At 41.5% G+C, this 27,685-nt stretch overlaps 1 protein-coding gene across 2 annotated transcripts; it reads left to right on the top strand.

Moving 5' to 3' along the window:
* On the top strand, positions 1-27,148 carry ENTPD4 (ectonucleoside triphosphate diphosphohydrolase 4). Of its 2 annotated transcripts, none has more exons than XM_065879038.1 (12): positions 1-8; positions 1,175-1,372; positions 1,885-2,090; positions 7,404-7,554; positions 8,305-8,408; positions 16,717-16,776; positions 17,059-17,213; positions 18,800-18,966; positions 22,285-22,609; positions 24,294-24,379; positions 25,369-25,530; positions 26,782-27,148. In XM_065879038.1, exons 1-12 carry the CDS (start codon positions 1-3, stop codon positions 27,008-27,010), a joined length of 1,851 nt encoding a protein of 616 aa, XP_065735110.1. In that variant the 3' UTR covers positions 27,011-27,148. The 2 variants fall into 2 exon arrangements, with proteins under 2 accessions (XP_065735110.1, XP_065735111.1); XM_065879039.1 differs by having other exon boundaries at positions 17,059-17,189; positions 26,782-27,010.
* The last annotated feature ends 537 nt before the right edge of the window (positions 27,149-27,685 follow it).

Consider the following 27,685-nt stretch of genomic DNA (forward strand, 5'->3'; position numbering starts at 1 on the left):
ATGGGGAGGTGAGTGATGGTGCCCAATCCCCAGCGCTGTAAAACCCAAGATTTAGTGCCACTGAAGCAGGTCTCGAGAGGGGGGAGAATCTGAATCCCAAGTGAGAAGTGTTCAGAGTCGTGCTACACTTCTGTTTAACACCTTTGCTCTTCCAGGGCCCCAGGGGGGCGCCTGTCACAGAAGGAAAGTGGGGTTCATGTAGTTTACTGTAAAGGGCACACGTGTTGGAATCTGGGAGGAGTTGTATTAAGCACAGGATGACCGCCTGTAAGCCTCGGAGGTGTGGGAGGGGTGATAAACTCCATGGCGTGGCCCAAGAACCCACGTGGAGACCAGAAACTACAGATAGAAAATTCCATTGGGTTAGCGGGATCCCTCCCCCTTCTGTGAGATGTTTTAGTCCACGAAGCACTCTTTAAAGGGAAGAGTGTAGAAATTAACAGTAAACAATAGAATTTATCCCAAAGACAGCAAGGTTTGTCTTGTTTTGTTTTTTAAGCCTAATAATAGTCTCTCATTCCTGACAAACTGAGAAGAAAGTTTCTTGGCAAAAATGTCTCAGGAATATTTCTAAAAACACAGGATTTACAGAACGTATTTATTGACTGCCGCGGGGATGTTGTTAAAGATACTGTTTTTTCCCTTTTTCTTACACAATCAGCACGGGAGAGATTGGCCTCGGGATTCAGTGTTAGAAAATCTTATTCCTCCTGGGCTGTTTATGTTTCTGCTGTAACAGACAGGGTTTTTGGTCGCCATCGTGCTCAGCCACCTTTGCAGGCTTTCCTTATTACATGTGTTTCTGGGCTCTAAATTCAGCCTCCTTAAACCTGGTTTCATTATAGATTTACTTATTTATCTTATTGAACTTATCCTTATAAGCTGTCTGTAATTCTATTTTTGGAACAAAGCCGGGCACAAATAAAAACTACTTAATACTCTCCAGAAAGGGGGAACACAGAAGTGTCATCAGGGCTGAATTCTCATTCATGTAATTTTATAATAACGAGTTAACGTAGCAAAATAGCAACGTGGAAGATGCGGGTATACCGATAACCTACCAGCAGGGAAGTAGGGGCAGCTCAAGCTGAATGTCTTAACTTGATCAGTGGAAGTGAGGGGAGGCCTCTCTGGAGCAGACTGCTTTCGCTAAACCTGCCTTTTGAAATTTCAGGATCGGCATCTCCTGTCTTCTTCCGGCTTCCTGGCATTTCAGCATCTCTCCAGTGGGGTGTCCCCGAATTCTGAACACCAACTTACGCCAGATTCTCGTCATTAGCATTCTGGCTGCTGCTGTCTCACTTTTATACTTTTCCGTTGTCATAATCCGAAATAAGTATGGGCGGCTCTCCAGAGATAAGAAGTTTCAAAGGTAGGAGGAGAAGACATGTGTTTTCTAGATGGGATGCCATACCTTCACGTGATGACTTCCAGACTTTGGGGCCTTGGATGGAATTTACAGAGCAGGTGGCTGGAGGAAACAGATTTTGTACCGAATACAGCATAGCATGAAAAATTAAACTGTTTGAAATGGTTTAGTCATTTACCACCAAATCCACATCATAAGAGGCTTTAAGCTTAAGCTTCTCCTGTGATATCTTTTAAGCTGATTTCTCAGTTAATGTTGACAGTTTGGAAATAGAGTTTTGCTTTTCGGAGCTTATTTGAACTTAGTTAAAGGAATGATGAGTGTGTATCTGCTCTAGATGACTTTTATCACTATCACTTTTTTTGTTTTCTTTTGACTTTTTAATCATTCGGCAGTTGTAAAGGTGTTACGGTGGTGCTACCACACAGCTTAGAGATCACTGATTTGGTGTTTGTTTCTTGCATCATTGATAGTCTCTGTCTCATTAAAAGCATGTGTTTGTTTCTCTAAACAAGGTACTTGGCGCGAGTTACTGACATTGAAGCTACAGACACCAATAACCCCAATGTGAACTATGGTATCGTGGTGGACTGTGGTAGCAGCGGGTCTCGGATATTTGTTTATTGCTGGCCAAGGCATAACGGCAATCCTCATGATCTGTTGGATATCAGGCAAATGCGGGATAAAAACCGAAAGCCTGTGGTTATGAAAATAAAACCCGGTATGTGAATGATAAATACCTGACTGGTAACCAGGCTCTGCCTTTTCATTCTCTGTGCTAGCTTTCACGTCTTTCCCTTTCTCTCCTTGCAGTCATCACCCTCATTCAGAGCTCACCCCAGGACCCAGTTGATCTCCTTGTTTCACTCTGTTTCCCCTTTTCTGTTCATCTTGCATAAGGTGACTGATACCTTCATAAAACAGCCTAAACCCTTGTCTGTCTTTTTTTGTCTCCTGCAGCATTTACCATAGTGCCTTTACTTATGGTGTCTGCTCAAATGTTGGCTAGTTGACGTTAATTATGGAGGGATTGTTTTCTAGTTGGTAGCCATTGGTCTCTATCCTTAATGACAAGGTAATTTCAGATAACTCATGGATATCTGTACCTGAATACATTGGTATGTATTTGTTATTTTTAAAAATTGCTACCCCAGTGCATTTCTAATCATCTAGGTTATTTAAGAAGAGTGACAGTAGAACTTAGAAGAGCTGATATCACTATGTCTAGTTTTAAAGATACCGTAATTTCTAAGTCAGTGTGTTATGTAAAAATTGGGATTTGCCTTCCTCGTTAGACAATTTAAATCAGTGGTTCTCAGCCTTTTTCTGTATCTGTATCATTTCCACGGGCAGCACCCTTCTGTCAAGAGCGTTAGGAATGGAAGATCTCAGGAGTACCTTGAAATAGGCACCTTACGTCTTAATGGTTGATAATCACTGATGTGATTGGACCATAGATCTTAATAGAGTTTCAGCACTTTTGTTTCATTTAGTTAATGTGTTGAATAGTAAAATATTAAATAAAAAATTCTGAAGAATTTATCTTTGAATATATTAGAGAATGTTGACAAAAAATAGCTGTCATGGCTTACTATCTCCCATTTCAAAAATGTAAGAAAAAAAGATTAGTTTTAACTGATAAGAAAACCTGTCCTCATAAAACAGTCTACCAGGACTGTAGACCTTTTGCATCCTACTCATTCTTCAGTGAATAAGTCAGTCCCACTTCTTTCTTCGGGCAACACTCGACAGGTTGACTGTTCTTTGAGGTTTGGGCAGCTTGGCACCAGCATATTGCTCAGAAAATTCAAAATCTCTACCTCATTTTTCAGGTTAAAGAGAGGGAACTTACTCTGAGCGTCTTGTATAAGCATTATTTTGATACCAGAGTACATTTCCATGAACACTTTTTTAAATTAATTTCTTTATTTTTGGCTGAGTTGGGTCTTTGTTGATGCGTGCGGGCTTTCTCTAGTTGCGGCGAGCGGGGGCTTCTCCTCGTGGTGCGCAGGCTTCTCGTTGCGGTGGCTTCTCATTGCGGAGCATGGGCCCTGGGGTGCGCAGACTTCAGTAGTTGTGGCGCGCGGGCTTACTATTTGTGACGCACAGGCTTAGTTGCTCCGTGGCATGTGGGATCTTCCGGGACCAGGGCTTGAACCTGTGTCCCCTGCATTGGCAGGCGGATTCTTAGCCACTGCGCCACCAGGGAAGCCCCCGTGAACATTTTTTTTAAAGTTATTCATAGAAGGTCGTTTTCTCTGTAGGTCTTAGTGAATGACTTTCAGTTCTCTATTTTCCCATTTCTTACATTTTTATGTGTCTCTAAATCTAGAAACACTTTCAGGGTTAAAGTAATATTGACCAAATAAATTCACCAGAAAATTAAAAAATTAAACTCTGTAAAGCACTTTGCATTTCGTCTGGCTTCACATCCCAGGTTCCATCAGTGATTACCTGCTCTCATGGAATAAGATGAAAACTGTCATGCCTTGGAGTTGTCCCCTGAGAACAAGGGGCAGCTACCATAGCATCCCAGGGTACACACCAGAATCTCATTAAAATCAGTCTGAATATGATTCTCTTTGATGCTACAGGAAATGTTTGAAGTGGAAATTCAGGTACCTTTTTATAGTACTTCTCTGTCCTGAAGCATGGGCTCTTGTGTATAGCATTATAGCAAAACTCTAGAAATTTCCTTACTTAATAGATTCTAGATAGCTTTGGGCTTGGTGTCCACTGAAATGGCAATGTATGTGGAGTCCAAAAAATCTGGCTTTTGGATTGCTTGATGCTGATTGCTTTGACAGATCGCTTAATCTTTCTGAGTCCACAGTTTCCTAATCTGTGAAATAGATTTTGGACTTCTAAAATCCCCCTCAGCTTTAATGTTGTAGGCTAAATGACAGCTGGAAATAGTCATTCACTTATGTACTCATTCAACAAATATTTGTTGAGCACCTGCTATCTGCCAAGAGACTGTGTCAGGTGCTGAGAATAAATTTGAACAAACACAGTTTGCGCCCTCAAGAAACTTCCAGTTGAAATGAGACAGGCAAGTAAATAGGTAGTTTCGATGAGGTGGAATGAGTGCTCCACCGAGAGGTAGGGGTAAGCATGGAATGTAATGAGAGCTCGCCTTCAGGGTCCTGTTAGGGAGGACTTCCAGAGAGGGCATAGCTCATTGGGTGAGCGGGAGTCAGCCAGGTGAAAGGGGTGGGGGGAGGGAGGCAGTCAAAGAGAAGCCCCTTCCTGGTGGAGCTGCAGGGGCCCTAAGGCCAGGGTATGATGCATTACAGAAATGTTATGCAGTCTAGTTGAAGCCAAATGGAAAGAATGTGTCAAGAGATGGGATAGGTGAGTGCTCAGGGCACGTTATGCTGTTCTAGAGCTGAGCTTTATCTGGAGGGCATTGAGGAGCCACCAGAGGATCTCAGACCAGGAAGATCTCAGACCACTGAGAGTGGTTGGGGATCGCCAGGACTTGAGAGTAGGATGTGCTGCAGCAGGCTGGCAGAGGCTGGTGGTGTCCAGCAGAGATGAGAAGTGAAATAGTGTGAGCAGAGCCAAGGACAGGCGATCAGTGAAACCCAGAACACACGTTGGGGTGAGGGAGAGGGATTTTATCCAGGATACTGGCTGGGGCTGCTAAGGTAGGTCACGAGCAGTAAGAGCCAGGTTTACAGTGGAAGTTGAGTTTGGGTTTACATATGTTGCTGTGAGGACAAGCGCATGGCTGTGTCCAGTGGACAGTTACTACATACTGATCTGGAGGTTGGGGAAGAGAGCTGGATGGCTGCGATTAAGATCTGGAGATCTGAGGCATAGATAGTGATGGCCGCCATGGGAGTGAGTGAACCTGCCGAGGGCAGTGGGGGCATGTTTCTCAGGGGCAGGGGCGAGCTCATGTGCAGCTGATCCCAAGTGTCTGACACACAATAGTTGCTCAATTAGGTCTGTGATGACTCAGAAGAGAGCATAGGACTGAACAGGTAGCACCACCGTCACTTAACAGCCGAGACACTGTGGAAGGAGTTGCCAGAGGGATAGGGAAAAACTAGGAGTGTATGGTGTGCAGTGTGAATTGCTCTCAAATTAGCCTCGTTAAAGAAGCATAACTTTTTTTTCTTCTGTACCTCTTAATCCCCTACCCTTATCTTGCCCTTCCCCCTCCCCTCTCCCCACTGGTAACCACTAGTTTGTTCTCTATATCTGTGAGTCTGTTTCCTTTTTTTTATATTCACTAGCTTGTTGTATTTTTTTAGATTCCACATATAAGTGATAATAAACAGTATTTGTCTTTCTCTGTCTGACTTATTTCACTAAGCATGATACCCTACAGGTGCACCCATGTTGTTGCAAATGGCAAAATTTTATTCTTTTTCTGGCTGAGTAATATTCCATTGCATACACATACCACATCTTTATCTGTTGATGGACACTTACGTTGCTTCCATATCTTGGCAATTGTAAATAATGCTGCTGTGAAAATTGGGGTGCATGTATCTTTTCTAATAGTGTTTTTGTTTCCTTCAGATATATACCCAGGAGTGGAATTGCTGGATCATATGGTAGTTCTGTTTCTAGTTTTTTGAGGAACCTCTATACTGTTTTCTGCAGTGGTGACACCAATTTACATTCCCACCAGCAGTGTACAAGGGTTCTCTTATCTCTAAATCCTTGCCAATATTTTTTGTTTATGGTCTTTTTGATGATATCCATTTTGACAGGTGTGAGATGATATCTCATTGTGGTTTTGATTTCCATTTCCCTGATGATTAGGGATGTTGATTATCTTTTCATATGCCTGTTGGCCATCTATCTGTATGTCTTCTTCGGAAAAATGTCTCTTCAGGTCTTCTGACCATTTGTTAATCGGGTTGTTTGCTTTTTTTGATATTGAGTTGTATGAGCTGTTTATATATGTTGGATATTAACTCTCTTGGTCATATCACTTGCAAATATTTTCTCCCATTCAGTAGGTTGTCTTTTTTGTTTTGTCGATGGTTTCCTTTTCTGTGCAAGAGCTTTTACGTTTAATTAGGTTGCATTTGTTTATTTTTGCTTTCCTTTCCTCTGCCTTAGGAGACAGATCCAAAAAAAATATTGCTACTTTTTATGTCAAAGAGTGTTCTGCCTATGTTTTCTCTAGGAGTTTTATTGTTTCTGATCTGACATTTAGGTCTTTAATCAATTTTGAGTTTATTTTTGTATATCGTGCAAGAAAATGTTCTAATTTTATTCTTTTACATATAGCTGTCCAGTTTTCCCAGAACCATTCACTGACGAGACTGTCTTTTCTACATTCTATATTCTTGCCTCCTTTGTTGTAGATTAGGTGACTGTAAGTGTGTGGGTTTATTTCTGAGCTCTCTATTCTGTTCCATTGAGCTATATGTCTGTTTTTGTGCTGGTACCATGCTGTTTTGATTACTGTAGTTTTGTAATACAGTCTGAAGTCGGCGTGTAATACCACCAGTTCTTTTCTTTCTTAGGTTTGTTTTGGCTGTTCGGATTCTTTGTGTTTCCATACAAATTTTTAAATTACTTGTTCTAGTTCTGTGAAAAATGTTAGGGATTGCATTGAATCTGTAGATTGCCTTAGGTAGTATGGCCTTAGGTAGTATTAATTCTTCCAGTCCAAGAACACAGTATATCTTTCCACCTGTTTGTGTTGTCGTCAGTTTCTTTCATCAGTGTCTTATAGTTTTCAGAATACAGGTCTTTTACCTCCTTAAGTAGGTTTATTCCTAGGTATTTTGTTCTTTTTGATGTGATGGTAAATGAGATTGTTTCCTTAATTTCTCTAACTGATAGTTCGTTGTTAGTGTATAGAAATGCAACAGATTTCTGTATGTTTATTTTGTATCCGGCAACTTTATCAAATTCATTGATGAGCTCTAGTAGTTTTTCGGTGGTGTCTTTAGGATTTTCTGTGTGTAGTATCATGTCATCTGCAAACAGTGACAGTTTATGAAGAAGCATACCTTATAAGCTAAAGTATCTACTTGTTAACATGAGTGTCCTTTTTCTGTAGGCATTTCAGAGTTTGCTACCTCTCCAGAGAAAGTCAGTGATTACATTTCTCCGCTCTTGAACTTCGCTGCAGAGCATGTACCACGGGCAAAACACAAAGAGACCCCTCTCTACATTCTCTGCACAGCTGGAATGAGAATCCTCCCCGAAAGGTGATCCTTCTCACGAGGGCAGGGCCAGCCAGCCTGGTGGTGGTATTGGCTGTGGTGGGTTTTCTCCCTCTTCATCCCCCTCATCTCCCTCCTCCTTGTCTTCCTCTTCCATCATCATCATCAAAAGGAAGACATTAAAAGTTCTTTTTTCAAGTCTGGAGTAGTACCAGACATATTCCCTTAGTCAGAACTCAACCAAATATCTTTTAATGTACTTATTTATGACTATAAATAGTAAACTGTAAAGTTGTCATAAAAAAACTGATTTTCTATTTTATTTGTTTAAGGATTGTTTGCAGTTGTAGTTTTACATCTCGGAATCACATAATTTACACAACTTCTGAAAATTCCTTCTCTCTTTTTTTAACATCTTTATTGGAGTATAATTGCTTTACAATGTTGTGTTAGTTTCTGCTGTATAAGAAAATGAATCAGCTATATGTATACATATATCCCCATATCTCCTCCCTCTTGAGCCTCCCTCCCACCCTCCCTATCCCACCCCTCTAGGTGGTCACAAAGCACCGAGCTGATCTCCCTGTGCTATGTGGCTGCTTCCCACTCGCTGTGTATTTTACATGAAAATTCCTTCTTAAAATAAACAGTCTTTTCAATGAACTGCTTTGGTTTAAAAAAATTTTTTTTTCACATAAGATATACCAGAGCCATAGGGTTTTTTTTTTTTCTTTCTAAAACTGAAAAATTCAGGATATAATGTATTGATATGTAAATTTTTGGATTGTCTTACAGTCAACAGAAAGCCATTCTAGAAGACCTTCTGACTGACATCCCCGTGCACTTCGACTTTCTGTTTTCTGACTCTCATGCAGAAGTAATTTCAGGGAAACAAGAAGGTCGGTATGTTAGTCTTCAACTTGAAATTTGGGAAGCTGTTCCTTTAAGTCCTCCCAGTCTTCCTCATGTACACTTTATTAAATTACTCTTAACATCTTAAAATTTGGGAAACCATGCCTTCAAATATTATAATTTTTAAATGGAAAAATCAGTTTCTTACATGACTGGTCTTTATAATCCAAACATTAAGCCATTAAAAAATAACCTGGTTTGTCTTCATCACGTTTAGGAAGTATATTTTGGACTTGTTTTGATAGAAAAGCTTTATGTTTCTTGCCTAAGTTAGACAGCTTTCTGGAATTATGATAATCACTGAACTGTTGGAACCGTCTACTGATTTACTTGTTAGGAAGGGGAAATTATTCTTGACTTTGATACACTGAGGAAATGTTCTGTTTTCAAAGAAATAATTCTACTTGAGAATGAAAGGGCAAATCACTGAAATTATTTGGGGAATAGCTTGCTAGAAATGGAGGCCAAAAAGCATTTATTTCAAATTCACCTATCATTTCGCCAGTAATTGGGCAAAATTCACATATTGCCGTCAAGCTGTTTATAGACAAGTAAGGTACACAGTTAGCTGCTTATATAAGGCAGAGTTTTAGATGCCATAAGGAAGATAAGGAAAAACTATCATGGAAATTTGAAAGAAGGAGACTTTTTTTTCCTGACTAGGGGCATCATGGAGAAAGTGACGTTTGAACTAGGCCTCAAGGGATAATTATAAACACAGCATGCCAAATCATGGTAAGGCTAGGACTCTGAGAGAGGGATAGGAAGCTCATTCTAGGCAGAAGACATGATTTGAGTCAACACAGGTCGGAAAAGCTGCACTATGGACAGAGGAATAAAAATATTTTAATTTGGTGGGATGATGGCCCTTTCAAAAGGTTGTGGTAATATTAAAAGTTGGATAGGTCTTGGTGATGTCAGTATCATGGTGGCGTGCACGGTTCCTTTTCTCTCTCCCCTTTGATTTACAACTAATTGGACATCCATAACCAAAAAAAAGTGCCTCTGCACAGCACACTAGGACACCCAAGAGATCAACTCATCAGTGCCCAAGAAAGTGAGTGGATTGGACCTCAGAGGAAGCTACAGAGCCAGGCCAGGAGCAGCAGGGGTGGCAGTGGGCCAGCACGACCTGTGGCAGAGGTGGAGGGTGAAGGTGGTAAGCTGAGGTGGGGAGTTTACCTGGCTGAGTACTGCAGCTGGGGGGACTCTGTGAGGAGAGACCACAGCAACTTGGGGCAGAGAAAGAAGAGAGAAGAAGGCAGAGAGAGCTGAAAGAATGAGTTTCTTGCTGTCTGCCCTGGTATTCTAGCAAGAGGACAGCCCACAGACCTCTGGGACTCCCCCACCTCCACTCAAGGATCCTCTTCTGGGCTATGGCACACTCAAAGCCCCACGTACTAAGCACACATCTCCCCAACTCTGTCACCATCCATTTTTTTCCCTTTCCACTGGCTTTTTTTATGTTCATACTCCCAACCTTAGTGATGAGTCAGCTTAGGTAAGAAAAACCAAAAACTTGTGCTATAGTGCCACCTTCTAGAAAACGAAACAAAGGCTTCTAGTGACCAGTGTGTTGAATTGTTAGAATGATAGTAAACAAAGCTTTACTTAAATAGGAAAGTCATTTGCTACTTCAAATGCAGTGACAGAGGCACTTTTCATCAAACACTATGAAAAATCAAAGCAGTGTGGTATCACAAAAAGAAGAAAAACACTTTTCTAGCAACAGAACTTAAAGACATGGAATATTGCAATCTAAGTGGTAAAGAATTCAAAATAGCTATTAGGAAGAAATTCAATGAGGTACGAGAAAGCTCAGAAAGGCAGTACAGTGATCTCAGGAATAAAATTATCAAGCAGAATAATTTAGCAAAGAGATTGAAGTTCTAAAAAAGAACCAAACAGAAATTCTAGAGCTGAAGAACTCAATAAATGAGATGAAGAATGCATTAAAAAGCATTGAAAGTAGAGCACATCAGATGAAGAGAGAATAAGTGAGCTCAAGGGTAGGAATATAGAAACGTTTCAGGTGGAAGAGGAGAGAGAACTAAGATTTTTAAAAAGTGGAGAAACCCTATGAAAACTATCAGGCTTCATTAGAAAAGCCAACGTAAGATGAATGGGTATCCTAGAAGGAGAAGAGAGAGAGAAGGGAGCAGAGAGAATTCAGAGAGATAATAGCTGAGAACTTCACAAACCTGAGAAAGGAACTGGATATACAAGTCCAAAGGCTGATGGAACACTTCATTATTTCAACACAAAAGACCTTATCCAAGACACATTATATTAAAACTGTCCAAAGTCAGTGATGAAAAAATTTTAGATGCAGCCAGGGAAAAAAAGACAGTAACCTACAAGAAAACCCCATTAGGCTATCACCAGAGTTCTCTGGAGAAATGCTATAGGCCAGGAGTGGAATGACATATTCAAAGTATTGAAAGATAAAAATTGCCAACCAAGAATACTCTATCCAGTAAAGTTATCCTTCAGATATGAAGGAGAAGTAAAGGCTTTTCCAGATAAACAAAAGCTGAGGGAGTTCACCACCACTAGACTACAAAAAATGTGGAAAGGAGCTCTTCAAGCTGAAGTGAAAAGATGAAAGTACACAAAACTCTGATTAAGGTGATAAATGGAATTAGAAAACCAAATCTTTTTTAGAATAGTATATTAAACAATTATAGCGTAAAGGTTAAAGGAAAAGAGCATTAAGAATAACTATAGGTACTACAACTTGGTAACAAAATTGCAGCATAAAAAGAGAGAATTTGTGACATGAAAAATATAAAAGGGGAAAAGTAAAAGGATGGGACCTTTATAGTCGAATGAAGATAAATTGTTATCAGCAGAAAAAGGACTATTTGTGAGACATTTTATGTAAACGTCTTGGTAACCACAGAGTAAAAATCCGAACAGAGATAAGTAACATAAAAAAGGGGAAAACTAAGCAAATCACCATGGAAAACCATGAACTTTCAAAGGTAGACAGAAACAGAAGGAGAAAGAAACAATGGAGAGACAACCAGAAGGCAAAAGATTAAATGGCAGTAGTAAATCCTTACACATAAATAATTAAATGTAAATAGATTGGGCTCACCAATCAAAAGGCACAGAATGACTAGATGGATCAAAAAAAAAAAATGACCCAACTATACACTGTCTACAGGAGACTCATTTCATCTCTACAGACACACATAGGCTCAAAGTGGAAGGATAAAAGATGATATTCCAAGCAAATAGAAACCAAAAGAAAGCTGGCATAGTTATATCAGACAAAATGGACTTCTAGACAAAAAGGATAACAAGTATCAAAGAAGATGCTTATATAATGACAAAGAGGTCAATACATCAAGGAGATATAACAATTGTAAATGTATATGCTCCCAACACCTGAGCACCGAAATATATTAAGCAAATACTGACAGGTCTTAGGGGAGAAGTCGACAAAAATACAACAGTAATAAGGGCTTCAGTACCTTGCTATCATCAATGGATAGATTGTCCACACAGAAAACCAACAAGGAAACATTGGAATTGAACCAGGACAAGGAAACTTAACAGACATATACAAAACAATTCATCCAAAAGCAACCAAATACACATTCTTCTCAAGTGCCCATGGAACATTCTCCAGGATAGATCATATGATAGGACACAAAACAAATGTTAGCAAATTTAAGAAGGTTGAAATCATACCAACTACCTTTTCTGACCACAATGGTATGAAACAAAAAATCGGCAACATGAAGAAAGCTGGGAAATCTACAAATACGTGAAAACTAAACAGCATACTTCTCAACAACCAGTGTGTCAAAGAAGAAATCAAAATCAAAAGAGAAATTTTTAAATTACAGTAAGTCCCCTACATATGAACGAGTTCCATTCCGAGAGCGTGTTCGTAAGTCCCGTTTGTTCATAAGTCCAACAGAGTTAGCACAGGTACCCCACTAACCCAATCAGCTATATAGTACTGTACTGTAATAGGTTTATAATACTTTTCACACAAATAATACATTAAAAAAAACAAACACAAAAAATAAAGAACATTTTTAATCTTACAATATAGTACCTTGAAAAGCACTAGTATGGTACAACAGCTGGCATACAGGGGCTGGCGTGGAGTGAACAGGCAAGAAGAGTTACTGACTGGAAGAGGGAGAGGAGGTGGGAGATGGTAGAGCTGAAGGATCGTCAGCAATAGGAGACGGAGGGCAAGCTGCAACGTCACTCACATCTGACATTGATGGCACAGGTTCTGGGCTTGAAATAAAGATACTGTACTGCTGTATTCCATACAGTACTGTACAGTAAAGTGCACAAAAGCACAGCTACTTGTAAAGGATGCACACACATGGCAGTGTATGCCAGACATGTGAATTAACTTACATGATTGCACATGCGAATGCACGCTCGCATATTTGAAAGTTCGCAACTTGAAGGTTTGTAGGCAGGGGACTTACTGTATCTCAAAACAAATGAAAATGGAAATACAACATATCAAATATTGTGGGATGCAGCAAAGGCAGTTCTAAGAGGAGAATTTATAGCAATAAATGCATATATTAAGAAATTAGAAAGAGTTCAAACAACCTAACTTTGCACCTTAAGGAGCTAGAAAATGAAGACCAAATTAAGCCAGAAGTTAGCAGAAGGAAAGAAATAATAAAGGTTAGAGCAGAAATAAATGAAACAGAGACCAGAAAAACAATAGAAAGGATTAACAAAACTAAGAGCTGGTTCTTAGCTCTTAGTTTAGATAAACAAAGAGCTTAGAAAAGATAAACAAAATTGACAAACCTTTAGCCAGACTAAGAAAAAAAGAGACTCCAAGTTAGAAATGAAAGAGGAGACATTACAACTGATATTACAGAAATACATAGAATCATGAGACTACCATGACCAACAAATTACATAAGCCAGAAGAAATGGATACATTTCTAGAAACACACAACCTTCCAAGACTGAATCAGGAAATAGAAAATCTGACCAGACTGGTAATCAGTGAAGAGACTGAATTGGTAATCAAAAAACTTCAACACAGAAAATTCCAGAACCAGATGGCTTCACTGGAGAATTCTACCAAGCATTTAAAGAAAACATCAATCCTCCTCAAACTCTTCCAGAAAGGAGCAGGGAACACTCCAAACTCATTCTACAAAGCCAGCATTACCTTGACACCAAAACCACATAAAGATACCACAAGAAAAGAAAACTATAGACGAACATCCTGATAAATATAGCTGCAAAAATTCTCGACAAAGCAACACAGTATTAGCAAACTGGATTCAAGAACACCTTAAAAGGATTATACACCATGACCAAGTGGGATTTATCCCTTGGATACAAGAACAATTCAACATATGTAAATCAATAAATGTTAATACATCAATAAAATGAAAGATAAAAATCACTTCATCTCAACAGATACAGAAAAAGCATTTGACAAAACACAGCATCCTTTCATGGTAAAACAAACAAGCAAAAACCCTTAATAAATTGGGTGTGGAAGGAACATACCTCAACATAATAAGGGCCACATATGACAGACACAGCTAACATTATACTCAATGGAGAAAAACCAAAAGTATTTCCTCCAAGATCAGGAATAAGACAAAGATGCCCACTCTCATTACTCCTATCCAATATAATATTGGAAGTCCTAGCTACAGCAGTTAGGCAAAGCAAAGAAGTACATCTAAATTAGAAAAGAAGTAAAATCGTCACTATTTGCTGATGATATGCTCATATATAAAGAAAATCCTAAAAACTCAGTCAAAAATATTGATTAATTGTTGCATTAATCAACTATTTCAGTAAAGTGGTGGGATGCAAGATCAACATACAGAAATTAGTTGCATTCCTTTATGCTAATGATGAGGCATCTAAAAAAGAAATCTAGAAGATGATCACACTCACAGAAGCACTCAAAATGTAAAATACTTAGGAATAAATTTAACCAAGGAAGTGAGAGATCTGTACAATAAAACTAAAAGACGTTGCTGAAAGACATCAAAGCCATAAACAAATGGAAAGATGTCCCATGTTCATGGATCAGAAGAATTGATATTGTTAAAACGGCCATACTACTCAAAACCATCTATAGATTGAGTGCAATCCCCATGAAAATAACAAAGACATTCTTCACAGAAATAGAAGAAACAATCCTAAAATTTGTGTGGAACCACAAAGGACCCCGAATAGCCAAAGCAATCCTGAGAAAAAAGAAGAAGGCCAATCAGGCATCTGGGTTTCAAACTATACTACAAAGCCATAGTAATAAAAATAGTATGGTGCTGGCACAAAAATAGACATAGCAACCAATGGAACAGTACAGAGCCTGGAATTAATTTCGGGCATATATGGTCAACTAATATTTGACAAGGGAGCCAAGAAAGCTCAATGGATAAAAGACAGTCTGTTCAACAGATGATGCTGGGAAAACTGGAGAAACACATGCAGAGCAATGAAATTGGACCCCTGTCTCACACCATTCACAAAAATTAACTCAAAACGGATCAAAGACTTAAACATAAGACTCAATACCGTACAACTTCAATAAGAAAGGAGGAAGCTCATCGATTGGTCATGACAATGTTTCTTTGGATATGACACCAAAAGCACAAGCAACAAAAGCAAAAATCAACAAATGGGCTACATCAAACTCAGAAACTTCTGTACAGCAAAAGAAATAATTAACAAAATGAAAAGACAGCCTACAGAATAGGAGAAACTTTTTGCAAGCCATCTATCATGTAAGTGGTTAATATCCAAAATATATAGAGAACTTATCCAATTTAATAACAACAACCCAAAAAATCTGATTTAAAAATGGGCAGAAGAACTAAGACATTTTCAAAAGAGGATGTCAAAATGGCCAACAGGCACATGAAAAGATGCTCCACATCACTAATCATCAGGGAAACACAAATCAAAACCACAGTGAGCTATCACCTCACACCTGTTAGAATGGCTATCCTTAAGAAGATAAGAGACAACAGGTGCTGGTCAGAATGTGATGGAAAGGGAACCCTTATACATTGTTGGTGGGAATGAAAATTTGTCCAACACTATGGAAAACAGTATGGAGGTTCCTCAATAAAATAAGTTCTCAATAAAAATAGGGCTACCATACGATCCAGCAATTCCATTTCTGGGTATATGCCCAAAGGGAATGAAAATAGAATTTTGACAAGATGCATGTACTCCTGTGTTTTTTGAAGCATTATTCACAATAGCCAAGATACGGAAACAACCCAAATGTTCATCAACAGACAGATAAAAAAAGATGTGGTAGATATACACAGTGGAATCTTATTCAACCATGAGAAAGGAGGAAGGATATCCTGCTATTTTTGACAACATGGATGGACCTTGAGCACATTATGCTGAGAGGACAAGTGCTGTATGATATCACTTATTTGTGGAATCTGAAAAAGTTCAACGTGTAAAAAGACAGTAGAATGTTGGTTACTAGGGGATGGGGTCAGGAGATGAGACTCATGGTGTTCAAGGGTAGAAGCTTGTAACAGTGGGTAAATAAGCCGTAGACAGTTAATGCACAGCGTAGTGAATATAGACAATAATACTGTACTATAATGATGTAATATAATAATATCGCTACAAGGGCAATCATATTACGATATATAAACGTATCAAAGTAAGACACTGTACCCCTTAATTTACACATTGTTACATGCCAAATTTATTCAATTAAAAACAAGTTGGACAGGTCTTGAACTGTTGGGCTGTGGAGTTTGGACTTTGTTCTGTAGATCAGCCCAGCAGAGGATTGCATGGGTTGGAGTGGGAGAGTAGGGGCAGGAAAGTCAATTAGATCTCTGTACCAGCTTAAATCAAGGCAGTAATGAAAATGGGTGAAGGTCTGATGTAGAAAATGTTACAAAAAGAGAATCAGACTTGGGAACTGAGTGAAAGTGTGAGATAAAAGAATGGAAGGGTTAGAGTTCACTTGTCTTAAAACCTTGTACTTGATAGGTTTAACCTCATAAAAAGTGAAAACTCCGGTATTTCCAAACAACCTATAAATTTCAAAGGAACAGGAGTGTCTAGGGAATTATATTTTCAACCCATGCAAATGGTATGAAACTACAAAATTAAAAGCTGAGAGTTCTTGGAAAACCACTAGGAAAAGGTAATACATCAACAGAAATGTATTTTTTCAGATAACGTTTTTGCAGCTTATCAGGGAATGAAATAAATGTTTGCACTGACTGCAGTGATCAGGATGATATAAAATATTTTTAAACTTTACTCTTCTTATAACGTCTCTAGGTGTGTATGCCTGGATTGGCATTAATTTTGTCCTTGGACGATTCGAGCATATTGAAGATGGTAAGTATCGTGTTTCCAGCAAATGTATCTAACTGGAAATTACGGCTTTTTCTATTTCATGCAAAGCATAAAAAAGGAGCTGAGTGTTGTGACACAGCTGGGTGTGTAGGAGCAGAGTGGGAGGTGCTGCTGTGTCACACAGGAAACTTGATCTTAGTCGGGAGGAGCAAGCTGGGTCTGCCTAGATACACTTGAACCCACCATCAAAGCAGGATGACTCTTCACAAGATCCCGCTTCTCTGCATTTGTTCCATTCCAGTGGATGTTTCTTATTCTTTCCAGATGATGAGGCAGTTGTGGAAGTTAACATCCCTGGTAGCGAAAGCAGCAAAGCCATTCTCCGTAAAAGAACAGCCGGTATTCTCGACATGGGAGGCGTCTCAACCCAGATAGCATACGAAGTCCCCAAAACTGTAAGCTTTGCCTCCTCACAGCAGGTTATTATCTGTACAAATTTCCTTCTGTTTGGTTTGATTTTCATTTAACATGTCTCCATCCGTTTGTGTTTTGTTTTCTGAGTCTGAACACATCTTTACTGTCTTGCTGAGGGTACCACCTTCACAGCCCAGGAGAAAGGAGACAGGAGGAAACCAAGGCAAACCTCCACTAAGCCGTTTGTGTTTGTTCATTGAAGTCAGCTGGTTTGTTTTCTGAACTTACTTAGAATTTTCCTTTGGTGTACATGTCAGCCACACACTTGAGTTTTTGTTTCTATTTCCAGTCACTTCTTTTCTCAACAGGTATTGCAAAACTCAATATAATAGTATCAGATTTCTTAAGTTATAATTGGGAGAAAGACTCTTGTGTGTGGCTCAGACAGCTTTTGATTTTTCTGGAAAGGATAGAGGTTTGTATCCACCACCTCCATGTTTCTGAACTCATGGTTTACTCTGTGATTTCTGCATATCCCCTTTGGTACTGTAGTTTCCCAGTAGGCCGGGTGGCCTTCTGTAGAGGGTGTCCAGATGCTTTCCTGAATTGCTCTATGTCTTTCTTACTGTTTCCATTCAGCTCTAGATTAATACCTAGCAGAGTGAGTGGTTAGAAAAGAGTGGAGCTGGACAAGCCTGAGCTGCATTGTCATCCTGTCCTCACTAGTTCTGGGACCTTATGCAAGTCACTTAGCTTTTTTGAGGGAGCCTCTTCAGCTACAAATGTGACTGCAAGTACCTCTAACGGAGGGTTATCATAAGGCTGATTGAGGCAGTGCATATAGTGTATCTGATGGCCTGCTAGGCACCTCGTATCAGCTCAGTAAACATTGAAGTATTTATTAAGCTCCTTAGAAAATGCTTTGTCAATTCAAGTATTACAATTTGTGTTTCCTGCTTCCCATCCAGACATGCCTCTAGAAACGATTGCACTCTTTTCACAAAGTCATGTTTTCCCCTCAAATAAAGTAAGAAACTCATAGAAAAGTAAGTTTGGAAAAAAATTTCCCATGGATGCATCATCTAAAAAAATTTGTTAGCATTTTGGCATATTTTTCTTTATTCTTTTTTGTCTGTTTATAGTGTTTAAAAATATGGTTGTTATAAACGTACTGTTTGTACAATTTTTGTCCTTTATTTAGCAGTGCATAAGCATATTCCTCCGTAAACTTAATTACCATTATTAACTAACCCCTACTTGAAATTATATATATAGGTGACATCCAGTTTTTTCTGTCACAGAATTGCAAAGGACATCTTTGTGTATAGAGACTTTTCAATGTTTCGGATTATGTTCAAAGCACAGGATTCCATAAGTAGGTTTACTAGATCAGAGGATATGAAACCACATTGCCAATGTCCCTTTTCAAAAAGTCCTATCAGTATCACAAGCGTGCAGCCCATCTGAAATTTCCTAAGTCAGGATTGTCGTATTGAATTAGGAGGGATGCTTAGAAGGACCCTTGGGAAATGCAGATGCAGAAATTTTTGCTCCTTTTTGACGAGAATTTTTGTAGATCCCTCTTTTTGACAGGAGGTACTTGTTTTTGTATTGCTTAAAATACTAACGCTTGTGATCCTTACGTCTGTAGGAAGAAGTAGCTAAGAACTTATTGGCCGAATTTAACTTGGGATGTGACGTTCACCAAACTGAGCACGTGTACCGCGTCTACGTGGCCACGTTTCTTGGGTTTGGTGGCAATGCTGCTCGACAGAGATATGAGGACAGAATATTTGCCAGCACAGTTCAAAAGAACAGGTAAAGCACCTCCCATTGCCCGGCCGTCACCTTGAAACCGCGGTTTGTCCTCACAGAAGACATATCCAGGCCAAGCAGGGAGGCCTCAGTCAGCAGAAGCATATGAGCACGGTTTGCTGTTTATTGCCCCGCCCGCTGAGCTGGAGAAGAAATGAAAGGGCAGCAGGGTCCTGCCTTTGGCCCCAGCTCACCCGCCTCCAAAGAAGGCTCTCGTCCTCTCAGACCCATGGCTCCCCTGCTGGATTAGAGGTTTCACTTTCAGGATATTAAAATACTTTCGAACCCTGGGGTGATGGTATTCCGGATTGCAAAGTCCTGCGGAAACTCAGCACCTGGGCCACTCAGGTGTCCTGGAGGCCCCCAGGACACGATGATAGCGTTGAGTTACGGGATGTCCTGGCGGTGTCGTGGGAAACCAGCCTGGCGGTTATTGAGTGAATCAGACCGTAGTGAAGGAAGTTACTCACGAGAAAGAAACGATCTAGAAGTCAAAGTTAGTGATTTTAAACCTCTTTAGCAGTGAAACTTTAAAAAATGAGTTCATGAAGAATTCTGGTATAGAAAATATGCAAAAACACTTTAACAGTTTAAATTTATTTTATAAGTTTAAGTGTATCCCAATTATTTATTTGAAATTAGTCCATAAGAACAGAAAAGCCATATGGATGAATAAAAAAATCTGAAATCTGGGGTTTTGTAAAATGGTATTAATTACTGTGCTTTGTTTTGTTTTGTTTTGTTTTTGACCGCGCTGGGTCTTCGTTGCTGCACGTGGGCTTTCTCTAGTTGTGGCGAGCAGGGGCTGCTCTTCATTGCGGTGCATGGTCTTCTCATTGCGGTGGCTTCTCTTGCTTCAGAGCACGGGCTCTAGGCGCGCAGGCTTCAGTAGTTGTGGCTCGCGAGCTCAGTAGTTGTGGCACGCGGGCTCTAGAGCGCAGGCTCAGCAGCTGCGGCGCACAGGCCCAGTTGCTCCGCAGCACGTGGGATCCTCCCGGACCAGGGCTCGAACCCCTGTTCCCAGCGTTGGCAGGCGGACTCCCAACCACTGTGCCACCAGGGAAGCCCCTTTGTTTTGTTTTGACGAAACGATTTTGAGGAGAAAAATCCTGATTCATAGAAATAAATGATAGTGTAGTTCCTTGATCTATTTTAACCTTTTTTGTTGTTGTTGAGGTATAGTTGACGTACAATATTATATAAGTTTCAGGTGTACAACATAGTGATTCAGAATTTTAAAGGTTATATTTCATTTATAGTTATTATAAAATAATGGCTACAATTTAATCCTAATAAACCTGTGGAGGCCTGAACTTTAAGAAAGGTCAAGTCAGAGCCATTCATTACCTCATTTTCCAGAAATTCACATGTGTGAATAGGAGAAGCAATAAAAACTGGTTCTTTGTCTGCTCCAGACGTTAACTGAATAGCGTTAGTTAAGAGAGATTAACTAGCCCCCGTTTCTTTTTAAAAATAGTATGTTACACAGCGCACTTTAGTGTAATTATTTTTAGTAATAGTCTTAAAATAGAAATATTTTATGAGTGATGTTTAAATTAGAATTTTGGAGAAACACCTTCTTCTGCAACCCTAAGTTTTACTAATTGGTTTTAATGTCAAGAAGGTTATATACAATGGACATTGCAGTGGTACTTTTTAATTTAGTTGTAGAGCAACTAAAAACTGTAACATGAAGTATACATTTGACTCATCTTGGACTTCTATAATAATTATAAATGTTAGTCATCACTTTTTACATATGTCATGAATTGAGCCTTGAGATGCATATTTATCCCTTGGCCTTTAGTCGTGATGATGGATTTTTTTAAATTACTTAAACATTTTTAGTGCATTTTGAGTTGCCGTGATCTTAGAAATAAACAACTTGTCAGTTGAGTGGCAGGTAAAAAGTTGACTTAATGTCAGTGACTGAATATCAAATTCAGGCACCTTCCTAATAGTTAAACACCTTTTAGGCCCATGGGATTTCCTGGTTTCAAACAGTAACATAACTCCAGCCGTTGTATGCTCTTTTCTACTTCTCAGTTGCTTAATGGTGAGGACACATAGTAGGATGACAGATCTGGACATTTCATCGGCAGGTAGTAAGTATAGGGCATTTCAGTGAACAAGTTAAGATTTCTACAGGACTTCTCAGAGCCTGTAGTACAATAGAAACTGTTATTTGCTGCAGTTGGGATCAATAGTTGGTTAACTTAAAAATTCAGTTAAAACAGAGAATCATAAAAATAGAATCAACCCCAAGCACTTTGTTTTAACTTACGTATTCATTTGCCAATCTTTTGCTCTGGACTAAAGGCTTTTCTTAGGCTATTTCTCTGGCAGGCACTGCACCCACTCATCTTGATGTCATTTTGGCTCTCTTTAAAGGATACCAGGGCCTTAAAGACATCTGTGAAGCAATTTGATACCAATTTCGTCTAGATTTTGATTAATTTTTCCCAACTTGTTTTTCTTTTAATCTTGCTAACACCTAATTTGACACTGGTTTTCTAGCGATCTGCCTTTATTATATTTTTCTAAGCCATCTAACCTTAGCTTTAACAGCACCAGCGACTTCTTGTCATGGTCACATTTCATCTGTATATAATTAAAATCACAAGCACTCGTGGCAGAAACGGGGCTGGGAACAGCACAGTGGTGGGTGTTGGACTGCAGTGAGCAGGACACTGGGAGGAGCTTGTTAACCGCAGACCCTCAGCAGCTGTGGACACCAGCCTATGTCAAGGGCACAGAAAGCGTCAGTAATCTGACCAAGTCATAGTTTCACTGGACCCCGTTCAGCTGTCTGCTGTACGCACATGTGTATCGTGAATCTCCAGGAGGGGCTTGAGTCCGTGTTTTCCCAACTTAATTTTTCCGGAACACTTTTTTTTTAAGAAGATGTTGGGGGTAGGAGTTTATTAATTAATTTATTTATTTTTGCTGTGTTGGGTCTTCGTTTCTGTGCGAGGGCTTTCTCTAGTTATGGCAAGCGGGGGCCACTCTTCATCGTGTCGCGCAGGCCTCTCACTATCACGGCCTCTCTTGCTGCGGAGCACAGGCTCCAGACGCGCAGGCTCAGTAGTTGTGGCTCACGGGCCTAGTTGCTCCGCGGCGTGTGGGATCCTCCCAGACCAGGGCTCGAACCCGCGTCCCCTGCATTGGCAGGCAGACTCTCAACCGCTGCGCCACCAGGGAAGCCCCCGGAACCCTTTTGTGTTCCATAGGGCAGAGTTTGAGAAACACTGACTTGCAGCCCCTTTCTCCTTCACGCAGTTTTCTGTTGGTCTCGTGATGAAGTTTCTCTTTGTCCTGCAGGCTCCTGGGGAGACAGACTGGGCTGACTCCTGATACTCCGTACCTGGACCCCTGCCTACCCCTGGACATTAAAGATGAAATCCAGCAGAATGGACAGACACTGTACCTGCGGGGGACGGGAGCCTTTGACCTGTGCCGAGAGACCATCCAGCCTTTCATGAACAAAACAAACGAGACGCAGACCTCCCTCAATGGGGTCTACCAGCCCCCGATTCACTTCCAGAACAGTGAATTCTACGGCTTTTCCGAATTCTACTACTGCACTGAGGATGTGCTACGGATGGGGGGAGACTACAGCGCTGCCGCGTTTACAAGAGCTGCAAAGGTAACCACCCAGGAAGCCAGGGTAGATGGCGACGGGCCCAAGTCCAGAGCAGGCCGAGGGGGAGGGCAAGGCTGTGTGCAGCACCTCAGCAGCCCTGCTCCCTTGGTTGGGCCAGATAATAGTCACAGCAGAAGCAGAAAGTCCCCTGTGAGACTGCACTGGCCATCAGTGGCTCCCAGATGACAGTCTTTTACGTGTAATAGTGTAATTCTGATCCGACAGTTCCTCGCAGCTTCCGACCCTTTGTTTTCAGGACCCCTTTTCTCTTGTTCTCCCTGCCTTCCTGACACTTTCCTAGGCTCTCAGCCTTGGTGATCCCACACTTCCTCCCTTGGTCCTCTGACCTTCAGGATCTTGGATGGTCTCATCCGTGTTCGTGGTTTGCTGCTGCCTCTCAGGAGGAGGCTCTGCATCTGCCTGCCCAGCGCCTGCTAGATTTCACAACTGCAGACAACCCCCCTTTCTCCCCATTCTGTTCTGCTGTGTTGTCTCGGTCATGGCATCACTAAACCATCTAGTTCCCCTCCCCCAAACCCAGGCGTTACAGACTTCTCCCTGTCACTCATCCATCCCTCGCTGTACACCCGGTGCTAGCAGTCATCGAGCGTGTCATTGTATGTCATACATTTTCTCAGAGCCCTGCTCTCCCTACTTTCTGTCCTACCCTCGCCGTCCCAGCCCTGGCCGCTCTCTGTCACCTGCACTATGCGGGGGCCTCACCGTGGTCCTCCTGCATCTGGCCCCCGCTCTGTGGTTCATCCTCCACACCACTCCCAAGTGTTCTGTCTGGAACCCAAGTGCAGCCCCCTGCTCTCCTATCGAAAGTCTTCAGTGGCTTTCTCTTGCTTCCAGGATGAATTTCAAATATTTTAGTGTGTCCTTCCCACGCTGTTGCCTCATCTCCCCACCTAGCACTTGATACTCTAATCGTATCAGACATCTGTTCATTTCCCTCCCATCTGTGCTCCCTCCCATCTTGTCTTCGTCCGTCGTGTTTCCTCTGCCTGACATGCATCCTCACCCTCTCACCCCAGGCTGTGTGCCATTCTCTGTATCCCCTGTTGTGAGTTTCACTGCCTCTGTGAGCCTCAATGTCTTCATCCTTTAAATAGAGGTTGGAATAGCAGCTGTGTCAAGGAGTTGTTTGAAGCATCACATTTAGAAAAGGTGCCAACACAGGGTTCAGTAAATGTTAGCTGTTAATATAAACATTACAGATAACTTCAGGAGAAGGTGGCACCTCTTTCCCTTCTCTTGAAGACAAAGCCTCTCGTAATCATCTTTATGTTCCCAGAACCTTGCACCATATAGCCACAGACACAGGTGTTCAGCCTGAACTGGCTGAAGGACCGCTTCACTTTTCCAAAAGTCTGTGCCTATCACACGCAGTCACTGTGGGGAGAAACTTAGCAGCTTTGAAGAGGTCGGTTGTGGGCAGTGAGATTCTCTTTAACAATAACTTTGGCTGAATTTTAAGACAAAGAACAAGCATTGTCTCAGCTCATCAGTAAGCATTCACAGAGTGTTTGTGTGTCTCATCCTCATGGGTCACAGACACAAGCTTGTGTGTCTCCTAATTGGAAGGATATGTTTGTTATGAATATGAATTTGGTAAAAACTTTTAAAATGAAAAAAATTGAATAAACCTTTCCTAGTGATTTCTTTGGGGTGAAATTTCTTTCAGGATTATTGTGCAACAAAGTGGTCGATCTTGCGGGAACGCTTTGACCGAGGACTGTATGCTTCTCACGCCGACCTCCACAGGCTCAAGTAAGTCGTAGACAGCTGAGCCCAGGGTGTGTTGAAGAAACTGTGTGTCCGTTCTTGGCCATACCATGGCCCCAGTCTACCTTGCTGTCCTCATCAGTCCCTACTCCTCCTCTTCTCCTCCAGGCTCCTTTCAGACCAACGGCAAATACTCGCGCTCAAACGTATCTTGCAGTTTGGGGCTCAGTTTTGCTCTTCCTTCCACCTGGAATTCCCCTGTGCATGCTCTCCTCGTCGATGTCCTGCCCAGACCTCAGAGGTCAGGTGCTGTCCCTTCCGAGTCTTCCTCTGTCCACTTGGCTAGGCTCCATCCCTCTCTGCGAGTCTCCAGAGCACTCATTACGTCTGTCCACTTGGCTAGGCTGTCCACTTGGCTAGGCTCCATCCCTCTCTGCGAGTCTCCAGAGCACTCATTACGTCCCTCTTGTGGCGTTTATCATATTCTGTTTTTATAGTTACTTGTAGCTTTTTAAAAATCCTCTTTCATTATGTCATTTAAGCACATTGGCTATCTTATTATTTATTATGATGTCTTAGTACTTGCTTAGCCCAGTGCTTTGCAAAAAGCAACCCTCTGATAAATATTTAGAATCATAGATTATCAGAGCTGAAAAGGACCCGCCTGTCTTGTCATTTTATAATAAAGAAACTGAGGTCCAGAGAAGGTGGAACTTGCTCAGTATTTATTCAGAACTGAATTGAGTAAGTGATGGAAGGCCCCAGGGGGAAAAAATCTCCCGCGGCCACGTATTAAATTACACGGAGACCAAGCTTCATGAGCAGATTGATTTTAACAGGTGAATGGTGTGGGACAGAGGGCGTAAAGCAAGCAAATCAGCCGGAGATGCGTACGGATGGTTTCGCCCTCAGAGCGCAGGCCTCGTGAAGCCTGTGCTACCCCGTTGTTCACAGAGGGCAAGGCCGACTCCACGAACGTGCTTCTGGACCCACCCAGTGACTCAGTCGCACTCACACGTTTGTGCTGTTTGTAGGTATCAGTGCTTCAAATCCGCCTGGATGTTTGAGGTGTTCCACAGGGGCTTCTCATTTCCCGTCAACTACAAAAATTTGAAGACAGCTTTGCAAGTGTACGACAAGGAGGTTCAGTGGACCCTCGGAGCAATCCTCTACAGGACCCGCTTTTTACCCTTAAGGTATGGCTGCGAATTTGGTAATGAGAATCCAACAGAAGATGCTTCCCTGCATCCGAGGCATCGTGGGCAGTGGGCGTGGCTGTTTGGGGCGTTGTTGGCGCTGGCCGTGGGCAGAATGGGAGAGTCGGGGAGGTCTGACTTGGTCTTCCCCACCGGAGCCTCCTCCCTTCCCAGCCCACCATCCCAGCAAAGGCGCCACAAAAGTGCTTCTTCTCAGCTGCCTGTTCCCTAGCCCCTGCGCAGAAGGGTCCATTCCAGGGTCCTTAACCTTTATGGCCTTGGACCCCTTCTCAAAATCTTGTTTTTAATGCATAATATAAATACATAGGCTATAGAGGAAACCACTGTATTGCAGTACATTTATCAAAACATTACAGAAGACAAATTTGTGATACAGTGGTATACGTTCTTCTTTATTCACACATTAAATAGCAAGACCTGGCAGCAGAATTCGTACGTTCAGTGTAATGAACGTACGAATAAGTGTAATGAACTTCCTTCCTGTAGGTTCAGTGTAATGATGCCCGTTGATGATATTTTGAGGCATCTGTAAAACACCACGGTGTGATGTAAAAGATCTGTGAGTTTCTCTAGGAACAGAGTCACTAGTTCTGCTGATACTATAGTAGCGATAGTTTGTCTGCATTCACGTTCAGTGAAAATACTGCATTACAACCAGAGATTGGTAAAATAAAGATGTGCCTTTTTTCCCACTCAAGTTCACAGACTTAGCTGTCAGTTGACCCCCCCCCCCCCCCCGCCGCGCCATGGGAACCCTGGTTCACTAACAAATGAGGTGTTAGCTGTTTTTGTTTTTGTTTTTTCCCTTCATTTAATTAAGCATCTCCCAGCAGCACGTTTAGCTGGGTTGACTGCAAAACTTGTGAGTAGTGGGTGTTGCTGATCATAAACACGTGGTTTGATTCCACACTAGTTTCTGTGTATTAGTGAAACACTCACAGTTCTAACTTTCTCTGATTTTTGTTACCCAAAGTATAATGCTGGTAACAGCTACAGACTTAAGAATACCCTTTCACACGTTATCGTGTTCATACTTACAGCTACCCTCTGCTGGGCCCCATTATCCTACATTTTAGAGGAGGGGAAACTGAGTCTGGGAGACGGAGGTTCCAGCTTCCGTCTGTAGAGCTGAGTCCTAAACCAGGCCCCTCCCACCCCACCCTGCGCATCATTACATCACACTTCCCGCCTGCCTGGTTCTCATGTTTGTTCTTGTTCCCGTGTGGGCAGAGATATCCAGCAGGAGACCTTCCGGGCCAGCCACGCGCACTGGCGGGGCTTCTCCTTTGTGTACAATCACTACCTGTTCTCGGGCTGCTTCCTGGTGGTCCTGCTCGCCATCCTCCTCTACCTGCTGCGGCTGCGGCGCATTCACAGGCGGGCCCCACGCAGTGGCTCGGCCACCACCGTCTGGCTGGAGGACGGCCTTCCGTCCCAGAAGATCGCCAGCACCTTATGAACCGGAGTTCGAGCCCCAGAAAGACTCTAACGGAAAAGCCATTTTTGCCTCAGGGTTTCTCCTCTTCGTTCTCATTTGTTTTGTTTTTCCTTGCCCTTTTCGTTCCTTGAAACAAAACCAAAATCCACTGTTTGTAAACTCTGCTGTCCTAGAAGCATCGCATTTAGCCGTTCTGTGTCCAGCTTTAAGTTGCGGAATAGGGAAAAGGGAACATCACTTCATTTTTGCTGCATAGGATATCTGCCAAAAATTACTAAGATTTTTGGTTGTTCTCTAAGGTATATTTGATTTTAAACAGATGCACTTTAATATTGGAGGGAAACGGCAGGCTTTTCTCTGTCAGGGGAGGTGGGACCGAGGGGTGACGCTTTCACAGAACCAGAACACATACCGACTGGACTGATCATCCCCTTTTTCTCTCTGTCTTGAAAGCGCTAACCTAAAGAGGGAGATGTTTAGTTTTATTTATTGTTCAGGGCTGTTGCTGTTTGTCTTCTTTGCAGGTTAAAAAAATCAGAACTGTTTATATCCGAAACAGAGAGGTATAGGCACCAAGAGGTAACAGTTTTTAAAATTGATAGTGAAGAGACCTGAAAAATGTGAAATGATAACCAGAGCGCTGTGTGTGTGTGAGGGTGAGAGTGTGTGTGTGTGAGAGTGAGAGTGTGTGCGCGT

Source organism: Phocoena phocoena, chromosome 6 (assembly GCF_963924675.1).
Source record: "Phocoena phocoena chromosome 6, mPhoPho1.1, whole genome shotgun sequence".
Classification (NCBI taxonomy): domain Eukaryota; kingdom Metazoa; phylum Chordata; class Mammalia; order Artiodactyla; family Phocoenidae; genus Phocoena; species Phocoena phocoena.

Coding starts and splice junctions, on each gene's coding strand:
- ENTPD4 (XM_065879038.1), top strand. Junction 2,091..7,403: donor GGTTATGAAAATAAAACCCG/GTATGTGAATGA, acceptor CTTTTTCTGTAG/GCATTTCAGAGTTTGCTACC. Junction 17,214..18,799: donor GCTTTGCCTCCTCACAGCAG/GTTATTATCTGT, acceptor TTACGTCTGTAG/GAAGAAGTAGCTAAGAACTT.